The sequence below is a fragment of the Suricata suricatta genome, chromosome 8 (genome assembly GCF_006229205.1).
Source record: "Suricata suricatta isolate VVHF042 chromosome 8, meerkat_22Aug2017_6uvM2_HiC, whole genome shotgun sequence".
Taxonomy (NCBI): domain Eukaryota; kingdom Metazoa; phylum Chordata; class Mammalia; order Carnivora; family Herpestidae; genus Suricata; species Suricata suricatta.
In genome coordinates, this window is record NC_043707.1 from 32118066 (window position 1) to 32129742 (window position 11677).

Genomic DNA, 11677 nt, shown 5'->3' on the forward strand with positions numbered 1-11677 from the left:
TGCCGACCAAAGGCTTTTCCACATTCAACACATTTATGGGGTTTTTCTCCACTATGGATTAGCTGATGTCGAATAAGGGTGGAATTCTGACTAAACGTTCTTTCACACTCACTACATTTATAGGGTTTTTCTTTGGTGTGGATCCTCTTATGTTCAATAAGATATGCCATCTGACGGAAACATTTTCCACAGTCATGACATTTATATGGCTTTTTCTGCAGATGACACTGTTTATGGACAGCAAGTGTGGACTTCTGTTTGAAGGCTTGCCCACATATGTCGCATTCAAAGGGATCCTCTGATGTGTGAATTCTCTGATGTCGAACAAAATTTGCCTGACGCCTGAAGACTCTTCCACATTCACTGCATTCGTAAGATTTTGCATTTGGAGGGATTTGCTTATGCTGCAAAAGCAGTGATCTCTGACTGAAAGGCTTTCCATACTCATCACACTGGCCACGCCTCCTCCCTGTTTGAGCATTCTGATCTTGAATAAGATGAAGGTTTTGAAGGAAGTTGTTGTTGCATTCATCACCAATAGCTGGAAACGCAAGTCTGTAAATGTCCAACAATTTGTTACATTTATGTAACTTTTCTGAAGGTCTTTGGGCTGGTTTCTGCTTTACTGCCCATGTCTTACACAACTCTAAGTCTTTAGAGACCTTCTGCTTTGGAGTCAGCTTTTTCATCTTCCATTTGGCTTCAGAACCTATCCAAATACAAAGAAAACAGAGAAATGACCTGTTCACCGCATCACAGAAGGAAAAAAAGAAGCCAATTGTGTGTGCTGAAGACACTCAAATGACGCCAAGTGCTTGTTAGTTATATCATCCTGCTGAAGAGGCCCAAATTCTGATTTCCACAGGACTCTCAGCTTTGACAGCAGAAAGAATTCTCGAAATCAGCTGAACTAAAAAATGCACAAGTGTGTGTCAGAGAAATGAGAACTGAGTAAATCCATCACTACTATTGGAAAAATAACTTACTCTCGGTACTTAGAGAAGTCACATAAATGTAGGAGAGATGGTATCTTTATACTTTCTAGGTTAGTATTTTTTAATAATTCTGCGAGAAACAACTCTTAAAAATGGAAAGCATAAGACGCAAGAGATAGGAACAGGTAGGGAAGTAGGTACAAAGGCCAACAGAATTGAGCAGGGGTTCTCGATCAGGGGTGATTTTGCCTCCTGAGGGACCATGGACAATGTCTGAAGACATTTCTGGTTGTCCCAACTGGGATGGTGCTACTAAAATCTAATGGGTAGAGGCCAGGATGGCTCAACACCTGACAATACACAGGACAGCTCCTCCACAGCAAAGAATTATCCAGCCCAGGGTGCCTGGGTGGCTCAGTCGGTTAAGCATCCGACTTCAGCTCAGGTCATAATCTCATGGTCTATGGGTTCAATCCCCACATTGGGCTCTATGCTGACAGCTCAGAGCCTGCAGCCTGCTTTGGATTCTGTGTCCCCCCTCTCCTTCTGTCCCTCCCCTGCTCATACTCTGTCTCGCTCTCTCTCACTCTCTCAAAAATAAATATTTCTACGGGGCACCTGGATGGCTCAGTCGGTTAAGCCTCCGACTTCGGCTCAGGTCAGATCTCATGTTTGTGGGTTCAAGCCCTGCGTCAGGCTCTGTGCTGACAGCTAGCTCAGAGCCTGGAGCCTGCTTCTGGTTCTGTGTCTCCTTCTCTCTCTGCCCCTCTCCCTCTCATGCTCTGTCTCTGTCTGTATCAAAAATAAATAAAGCATTAAAAAAATTAAAAAAAAACATTTCTTAAAAAAATTAAAGAGAGAATTATGTAGCCCAAAGTGTCAATAGACCAGAGGTTGAGAAACTCTGGAACAGAGGAATATGAAAAAAAGGTAGAAGCAGCAATCAGGACATTGTAAGTAGGAAAAAGTAGACACATCAAGAAACACCGAGAGAATATGAGAAACAGAATGAAAGCGAAGGAACGAGAAGAAACAGAGAAGAAGGATAAGTAATGAGCATAGAGGAAAGAAGTATCTGGTTTGGCACAAGAGCTGTCAGGCCAGCTGCTTCAGAGAAGCACTCTACTGTAGTAGAATGAGCATGAGCTTTGCAGGCTTGAAACGGGACCCCAACTATCAATCGACTGTGTGACAAGACATCTGAATCTTTGATTCTTCATCTGGAAAATGGGGCTAATGGTCACACCCACAACCTTCAGAGGGCAGCATGGATGGATAAGTGGGAGAATAGATGTTCAACATGTGACTCAGGATCAGGGGGGCACACGAGGGGCTTCATCACGTGCTTTCCTGCCCCCTCATGATTTTTCCACTTGGGCTGGAAAAATCTCCTCACCCACCTGAGCAAGCACTACTGGAAGCCTTCCTAGTCCCAGCTCTTGGTAGATCCAGGATCCATGGCTCTTCCCACTGCTCCAGCAGGCAGATCACCTTAGGTTTGGGAAACTGAAATCCTACTCATGGGGAAGTAAATGTGATGTGGTTAGTGAGTTACAGAGAGAGGTCCTAGCACTCAGCTTCAGCCCCTTGGGTCTACAGTGGCAAACAGAAAAGGATAATAATCAAAAGGTATAGTGAGAATTTGGCACAATCTTTCTGAAATTCTAACAATCTTTACTGAAAGATTCAGTAAATTCTCAACAATATTCACACCCTTAGATTTGGTAATGTTAGAGATACAGCCTAAGGAACAATTAGGACAAGATCTATTTACTGGAGATGTTCTACCAGTGCAAAACTGGAAATCAAGTAGACATCAATGTGGGAATGGCTACAGTGTAATATGTGAATTCAGTGAAAGTGAAAGTATTAGGCACATACTCAAAATCCATGTGTTCAAAGAATATTAAAATAGGAAAATGTTCCCTATATATCTTAAAGCAGAATGCAAAACTCGTGAAGTGTGATCCAAATTTTGTTTTTAAAAACTATGTATGTGTGGGTATATGTACATTAAGTATAAGAAAACACTAGGAAAAAATAAACCAACATGCTAATAGGGGTAATTTCTGGGTAGAAAGTCTCCAGATGATTTTTATTTCCTACTTTGTTACTGAAAAGCCACTTGATAATACAGAGAGACTAAGAGCACATACTCTTTAACACCAAAATTCTGTATCTTGGGAATAGTCAGAAATTCATATAAGGATTTACAGTCACAAATACCCATCAGGACATTGTAATATAGAAAATGACAAACCCACAAGTCAACAACAACAAAAGCCAAACTAATTATCCTCAAATGGGAAAATGGTTAAACATTACAAACTATATAACAGAATTATATTATGATCATTTACTATATTTAATAATGGGGAAAACGCTGATGCTTAATGTTAAGATTTAAAGGAACTACAAAATTATACAAAGAATATGTTAAGCCACATTTAAAAAAAATTTTTAAGTGTATTTATTTATTGTGAGAGAGACAGAGACACAGTGCAAGTGATGGAGGGGCAGAGAGAGAGAGAGAGAGATAGAGAGAGAAAGAGAGAGAGAATCTCAAGCAGAGTCCATGCTGTCAGCACAGAGCACGATGTGGGGCTCGAACTCACAAACCATGAGAACATGACCTAAGCTGAAACCAAGAGCTGGATGCTTAACCGACCAAGCCACCCAGGCACCCCTGTTCAGCTACATTTTTTAAAAGCAGAGAGGGAGAAAAACTGGGAGGAAGCATTCCAAAATAGGAAGCGCGCTAAGCCTGAAAGTTCTCCCCTCCCTGTCATACTTTCCTGTACCTTCCTGTGTATTCAAGTCTGCTCTTGTAAGGCTTCCACAAGGAAAACAAACATCAAAAACTCCGGAGGTGGGCAGACAATCCAAGAGGTGGTCAATACTGTGGCAAGACTATCAGTGTGGGTGTCAAAGCTGGGCCCCCAAAAGACAGCGATTTGTTGAGAAAACGCCCATGGGAGGAGACTCTGCACTGGAATAAGCCAACGGCAGACTCCATGAGTGAGGAAACAGTAGAGGTTAGAAATGAGGTCAGTTAGGCATCATTTCCTGGACACCCAGTGATACTGCAAAGAAAGAAAGAACCCAAAGAAGAGACAAGAAAGACTCTTGGAGAGAAAAAGAAGCTAACCTTTGGAATCTAATTCAGCTCCTACAGGTCTTATAGACGTGGAAGATGTGGATTGGGGTAAGGAGTGGATTAGGTGTCCCTGACCTCTAAAAAAAAAGGAAACTATTCATTGTCCACAATCCCTTATTTGAAAACCTTGTGAGGCCAGCCATGTTCCAGGACTCAGAATTTCTTTTTCCGGATTTTAGGAAGGTGACTTGGTGTGTATGTGTTCTATTATGTACCACCCCCAACAGGGGTTGGAGCTGTACCCTTAATCAAACATGCAGATATTTCTGATACACTATATATACAGACATGAAGACCACGCGGGAAAGGAAAGATGATACATAACTTCCAGTGGAGGAGATCAGGCTTTACCACCTGAACACTTCAGGTTGGGTCTTGCAGCCAGATGAGTTAGGGAAAAACTTCTGGTTCTCAGAGCTTTTCTGATTTTGGAATTGCAAATAAGGGGCTGAGGACTTGTGTAGACACTCAGAGTGTAGACACTCAGAGCCAAATCTTCAAGCCAAGTCATTCATTACCCAGCAAGATCATGTTCCTGTAATTCTCCAGCATCACGTCTCTGTAGAGGTCCTTCTGAGCCCAGTCAAGTGTGTCCCACTCCTCTCTGCTGAAGTACAGAGCCACATCCTCAAACAACAGCGACTCCTGAAAACAGAGACTAATTATAGCTTCAGCTCTTTTTTTTAAAGCTTATTTATTTTTGAGAGAGAGAGCAAGTGGGGAGGGAGTGAGAGAGGGGATCCCAAGCAGGCTCCATCCTGTCAGCACAGAGCCTGACATGGGGCTTGAACTCAGGAATCATGAGATCATGACTTGAGCTGAAATCAAGAGTCAGATGCTTAAGCAACTGAGACACCTAGGTGCCCCCAGCCTCAATTCTTAAAATAATTTTGTGAACTATCATTATTCTACAGATGAGGCTTGAGGAGGTAAAGTGATTTGGCCAAGTTCATTCTTTCTTCTATCCTACCGAGTAGATAAACTTTTTCTTTTTTAAAGTTTATTTATTTTGAGAGGGAAAACATGTGCATTTGTGAGTGGGGGAGGGGCAGAGAGAGAGAGAGAGAGAATATCGAGCAGGTCCGTGGTGTCAGGGTGGAGCCCCATGCCAGGCTCAACCTCACAAGCCATGAGATCATGACCTGAGCCAAAATCAAGGGTCGGATGCCTAACCTGACTGAGTCACTTGGGCGCCCTGACAAACTTACCAGATGGTCAATATTTTACGCTTTCAGATAGTTTGATCTCTGCTACAATTATTCAGCTCTGCTGCTGTCACACAAAGGCAGCCAGAGACAACAGGTAAGTGAATGGGCACAGCTGTGTTCCCATAAAAACTTGACAACCAGGTCCAGTTTGCTGGCCCTGCTCCCTACACTACCACCTTTAAAAAGGAATAGATTTCGGCCCCCAGTTCCCTTAGGAAAGAGGTGGTGCATTCAAATGAGGTCACTGAAGACAGGTTAGCATGTAGACAGTTTGCAAAGGAAGGGACAGGCTTCGTGGAAACCAACAAGGCGGCTGAAGCATGCCGGCCTGGCTCTCACAGGAAACAATCACCCGTAAGTCTGAAGCGGAAGAAGGAAGGAGAAGGGTTACTGGAATCCAGAAAGTTGTTGGAAAAGAATACTGGAGCCCTGCAACCACTGTCATCCCACAGCCCAAGAGGCACAGAGCTGTGGGATTAAAACCCAACACCACTTTCTTCCAGGTTTCTGGTCCCCCGACCCCTTCCATCCCATTGCCAAAAGCCAGCTGGAAGCCAGAGGGCAAGAGAACCCATTGATGGTGTGTGAAGGTCAGCCTCCCAGGGCACAGACCAAAGTGGGGGCAGGTGGAGTGTATATCAGAGGGGGGCAAACAGAGACTGTTTGGAACACTGCACATGGTAGAAATTTGCAACTATGTTCAATTCATGCGGGCTGAGAACAGAAGGTGCCTCACACCTCGGGCAGCTCTTGGAGCAGAGGCCCGGTGTCTGCCCACCACACTCCCTTCTCTCAGCACAAACTGAGTAGCATCAGGGGCCATCTGTGCAGGAAAAGGGTGATCAGGAAAAGGGAATACTCACCCCCACGCTCGGGAAACAGACACCAGATATCTCCCAAATTACATGGCCCTTCTTTCTTCCTTACCAAGACTGACTTCCAGGGCTATGGTTTCAAGCTCCTGCTCACCACCCGTCCCAAATGTCCGTCCTTTTACCAGAGCTTGACTTGCAACTGACTGACGTTGTGAGACTGAGCCCTTAACCGGTGGAGTCTGATGCTAACCCTGGCAGAGAGTGTCAAAACTGGGCTCGACTGCAGGGCACCGGGCTGGTGTCACGGAAGTGCCTGATGTGTGCAGAAAAGCCCCAAAATGTCTGATGTATAGCATGAAAGGAGAAAGCAGAGAAACACAGGAGTGAGCACACACTCACTTCTCATCAACTCCTTTCCCTTCACCAGCAAAAATGTCAAAGTCTTGCCTTTTTTTCCTTAATGTCTTTAATGTTTATTATTTATTTTTGAGGGAGAGAGACAGAGAGAGTATGAATAGGGAAGGGTCAGAAAGAGAGGAAGACACATAATCTGAAGCAGCTGTCAGCACAGAGCCCGACATGGGGAGTGAACCCACGAACAGCGAAATCATGAAGTAGGATGTTTAACCGACTGGGACACCTAGATGCCCCCAAATCTTGCCTATCTTTAAAAAAGACATTCCTGTGCCTTCCTTCCCCTCTGGTTTTGACTCTTTCTCTCCTCCTTACTGGACCAGGTTCCAGAAAAAAGCTACACACTCACCTCCTGTCACTCCAAAGTTGCCATCTGGTTTAAGCCTCATCAGGCCTCTGCAACTAATGTGGGGCCGAGTGATGCAGTTAATGTAGGAAGTCAGAGAAGATTTCACAGAGGAGAGTTTTTAGTTCAGTCGTAAAATGTGAATACGTGAACTTGCCTGTGAAGGAGAGAACAAGTTGTGCAAAGGAATGGAGGAACAGAAGCGGACTGCAGACTCTCTGGTGGGCAGGGCACACTGGCCATGAAGCCGGAAATGCAGGCAGAGCCCCGTGATTCCTCAGAAAATGCAGAAACCCCGGAGCAATACGGCCAAATGGCAAGAGCTCGAATTCCCTCCTTCCTGTTCCACTGTCCTTTCAAAATTGTTGCAGTGGCGTCCTAACTTGTCTCCTTAGCTTTAAACTCAACTTTTCTTTTTTAATGTTCATTTATTTGTTTTCAGAGAGAGAGAGAGAGAGACAGAGACAGTGCGAAAGAGAGAATCTCCAGCACTGACAGCACAGAACCTGATGTGGGGCTCCATCTCACGAGACACGAGACCATGACCTGAGTTGAAATCAAGAGCCGGATGCTTAACTGACTGAGCCACCCAGATGCCCCTAAACTCAACTTAAAAAATTTTTTTTAATGTTTATTTTTGAGAGACAGACAGAGCATGAGCAGGGGAGGGGCAGAAAGAGAGGGAGACCCAGAATGAGAAGCAAGCTCCAGACTCGGAGCCATCAGCACAGAGCCTGACGAGGGGCTCAATCTCACCAGCTGTGAGATCATGACCTGAGCCAAAATCAAGAATCAGATGCTTAACTGACTGGCCACCCAGGCGCCTCTAAGTTCAACTTTTTATAATCATCCTCCACAATGCTGCCAACTCAGTCACTAAGCTGCTGTTGTTCCCTTTAATATGGTGAATCAGAATTAATCCCCATATTGCAAGAAATCTGTTGACATATCTACTTTTCCAAAAAGAGCTTGAACTCTGGGCTGTAAACTCCTTCAGGTAGAATTGATCTCCCAGCACAAAGGATAGTATGTGGTACACAGTAGGTACACAGTATCACTCATGGACAGAAACAATCAATGACTATGGAAACAGTAGCTAAAACTTGCAGAGTGCTTAAAATATAACCACATACTATGGGAAATATTACTTATTTTCATAAGTGCCTCACTTAATCCTCAAACTCCTCCTGATAAGAACTATCAGCATCCCATTTACAAATAAGTAAACTGAGGCCCAGAGAGCCTATGTGACTTGCTGAAGGTAACACAATTAAAGCAAAGCCTGGATTTGAACCTGGGCCCAGAGTTCAAGCTCTTTACATCACACTTTCCAAGAAGGAAAAGTCCCCAAATGAATAAAGATGGCTCAACGTGAACAAGGGAGTCAAGGCCATTGCTGGGCCGCAGGGACTACCCTACCCTAAGGGAGGGAGGGGCCCAGCTCACCTTCCACCTAGTTGTCGCAAATACAGCTTCCACGTTATGGTCTCCAAGATGGGGCAGGATTGCAGCCATCAGCCTAGACTAAAAGAGAAAAATGATCATGAGGAAGGCCAATCCGGACTTAAAGCTATCTTACCAGGCAGCCCTGGGACAGGGAAATCCAACAAAGCCAACAAACCTCAGCTAATACACAGTCATGTGTTTGGTTTTGAAATGGGTGATAACGTGAAAGGAGCTGCTAGGAGAGTCTTGTTAGGAATTTCTGAACTTAGAGCAATTTCCAAAGCTTTACCCAAGGGCTCCACCGTCCCCTTCTCCCTAGAATATATTCTGTAGAATATGTTCTCAGTGAACGGCTCTCTACACAAAGGGACAAGACCACAGATAAAAACAGAACTCTGACCCACAACCTGCAGCAACCAGCCCAGAACGCAAACCACAGGCAGTGTAAAGCAATCAGCCCCGAATCCAGATTTGGCCAATCACTGCCAGCTTATCCTGAAGTTTTACTTCCTTCCTCCAATTTAGGACCAAGAGAGAGAGAGCCAGACACACTCCTCTCCCCAACCACATGGGATATTCTGCTTCTATTTATTTAACCTGCCTCCAGCTGTCCCAAGCCACCAACCTTCAAACTGGGTACATACAAACTTTCCCCTTTCCCTCCCCACCTTCCCCTGCCTGCCCTATTTAGTCTCTGCTAAACCTGTGACGGTGGCTCCATTCCTTACTGTGGCAGGCTCTGAACAAGACCCTTGGCTCATTCTCATTTTGGGGGGTAGGTGGGGAGGGCAGTCTTCATTTATTTCTGCATCCCACGCAGAATCAACTCGGAGAGTATAAATATGACGTTAGGACAGTTCCAGATTTCAGGCTACATATTACATACACAGAGGTAATCACTGTCAAAAGAATATTCAGAGAGCTTTACTTGATATGAATCTTTTTTTGAGGGAGAAACAAACGGCAAACAAGGAGACTTCTAAGCCAAAAGTGTGAAGAAGCTGAGAGCTCTCGGCAGTCACTGCTCAGTTCATAAAGCACGTGAGGGGGAGAAGATGTCAACCCCATGATTCTTTCGAGTTGCAGGCACTTGAAAGGAGGCAAACGCAGAGAAAGGCCTTCTCTGAACCCCCCATGTATCCCTAAACACAGATCCTCCAAAAAGAACTCAATTGTCATAAATTCCCCTCCCAGGGAATTTCCCCAACCAGGGAAGATAAGACGTTTGTCACAAGAGAGGAGGCTAGACGTTGAAACAACATGCAGACAAACTTTGTCATAAACTATTGGCCCTTCTGTCTACTCTTCTATGGGCCCATTCATCTTTCCTAAAACCCATTTACTCTCCTCTAAGAGGCCTATATCCTCTCTCCCCTTTCCCTAGTAAGATGGTATTTAGGCGGTGCCTGGGTGGCTCAGTCAGGTAAGCATCAGACTCTTGATTTAGGTTCAGGTCATGATCTCATGGTTTAGTGAGTCTGAGCCCCGTGTCTGGCTCTGTGCTCACGGCCTGCTTGGGATTCTCTCTCTCTCTCTCTTTGCTCCTCCCTTGCTTACTCTCTCAAAAATAAATTAATTTTTTCAAAAGATGGTATTTAGGCCTGAATTCTAAGCCACCCCATGAGTTACTCATTTTTTCATGGGTACTTCCCATATATACATGAAGTATACACATAAATAGGCTTGTCTGTTTTTCTCTTAATCTTTTATTGCAGGAGTCTCAGCTAAGAAAATTATTTTTCTGCCCCCTATGCATGAGACGAGAAAGTAGCTTTGTTTTCTATTCTGTTTACTAGAAACTTACAACCCTTTTAGAATAGAAGCACCATACAAGTTTACTCGTCTGCAGCTGATTGGCTAGGAAGCTACAAGATCACTAAGACATGAAGAAAGCTTAAATTCTGCAGAAGGAGAGAGTCTCCACTTTGGGGAAATTAGGGCAATTCATGTTTTGATTCCACAGGCATGCGTGGTTGGCTTAGGGTATACACAAACTGTGGCCTCCACTGTGGTTTTTCTTTACCATTATAAACTGACTATTGTTACTTGAGTAACAATAGTTACTGGGATACAGGTGACTTAAATGTGTGTTTTGTTTTGTTTTGTTTTGTTTTGTTTGTGTGTGTGTGTGCTTCTCTGGCCACCATTCAGTTCCCTAAAAACACTGCTGGGAAGACACTGCTCTGCCTTTTAAGCAAGGAGGCACTCCAAAGAAATGTCCGATGGGTTCAAGACTGGGGAAGAACCTCAACCCTCTCATTGTCTAAACTATCCCGTTTATGGTGAACGTTGTGCATTTGGAAGTCAGAATCTAAAACGTCACTTCGCAACAATGTGAACTCCTGAAACGTACTATCACATCTCCTTTTCCCCTATAACTGAACCAAACCGAACCGAACCGAACCACACTCTTAACCAGCCGTTCATTCATTCGTCTTGTTCTTTCTTAATGCTGAAAACCTGACGCCACGGAAAATATTCACAAGTTGACATCTTCAGGGAGGACGCTCCCTCAAGTGCCCTGTGACCTGCCCCGAAGGCGGGGGAGTGAGGAGTGTCTCTCGAGCCCTGTCACTTTCCGTAGCGGGGCCACCGTGGGCTCCACCGCCCCCCACACCGCTCCTATCACACTAGCTCCTCTACCCAGACCTGCTCGCCCCCTCCGAACCTCCGCGGCGCCACCGCCTCCAGGAAGTCCTCAGTGTCCACCTGCGGCAGCCCCCATGGCCGGGGTTCCCTCTCCAGGTTCCGGACCGGACCCGTCATCTATCCGCACCCCTCCGCTAAGCCCCTACCTGAGGGCGCGAATGCGGAAGAAACCCGCGCTACTCGACGGCCCTTACTCCTGCGCAGCGAGCCCAGCTTCTCGGCCAGCGTCCCTTCTAGGAAGCGCGGAGGCTTCGCGACTCTCTGGTCCGTTTAATAGAAAAGGGGCCTCCGTCTCACGCACCCCTGGTCGGGCCCAATTAACTGCCGCAGCCGGCCCTCGCTGGGCCACGTGACCTTGAGACCCCGCCCCAACCGGTTCCCGCCCAGACGAGCAAATCGGAATCTCTAATTAAAGAATCACCGGGAGGCTTTGAAAACTGTGGCACTAAGACCTTCCCCTTCCACAGCAATTGAACCAGAATCCGTTAGGATGGACACTTGTGCAATTGCATGTGTTTTATGAAAACGTTTTATACATTTATTTTGAGGGGGGAGGGGCAGAGAGGGAGAATTCCGAGCAGGCTTCATGCTGTCAGTGCAGAGCTAGATGCCAGGCTCGTTCCACAAACTGTGAGACCATGACCTGCGCCGAAATCAAGAGTCTGAGGCTTAACTGAGCTTTCCAGGCGCCCCAAAATTGCATACTT

The 11677-nt window shown here is 45.4% G+C and overlaps 1 protein-coding gene across 1 annotated transcript in view; it reads right to left on the bottom strand.

Annotated features, from left to right (window-relative positions):
- Positions 1–11260, bottom strand: part of ZNF789 (zinc finger protein 789) — a 13590-nt gene extending 2330 nt beyond the window's left edge. Inside the window, exons 1-5 of the mRNA XM_029945743.1 lie at positions 10990–11260; positions 8322–8394; positions 4611–4737; positions 2336–2449; positions 4–709 (exon numbers count right to left, since the gene is read on the bottom strand). Coding sequence (XP_029801603.1) covers positions 4–709; positions 2336–2449; positions 4611–4737; positions 8322–8394; positions 10990–11087 — 1118 coding nt within the window. The 5' untranslated portion in view covers positions 11088–11260. The remainder of the gene's footprint in view (positions 1–3; positions 710–2335; positions 2450–4610; positions 4738–8321; positions 8395–10989) is intronic.
- Positions 11261–11677: the final 417 nt, after the last annotated feature.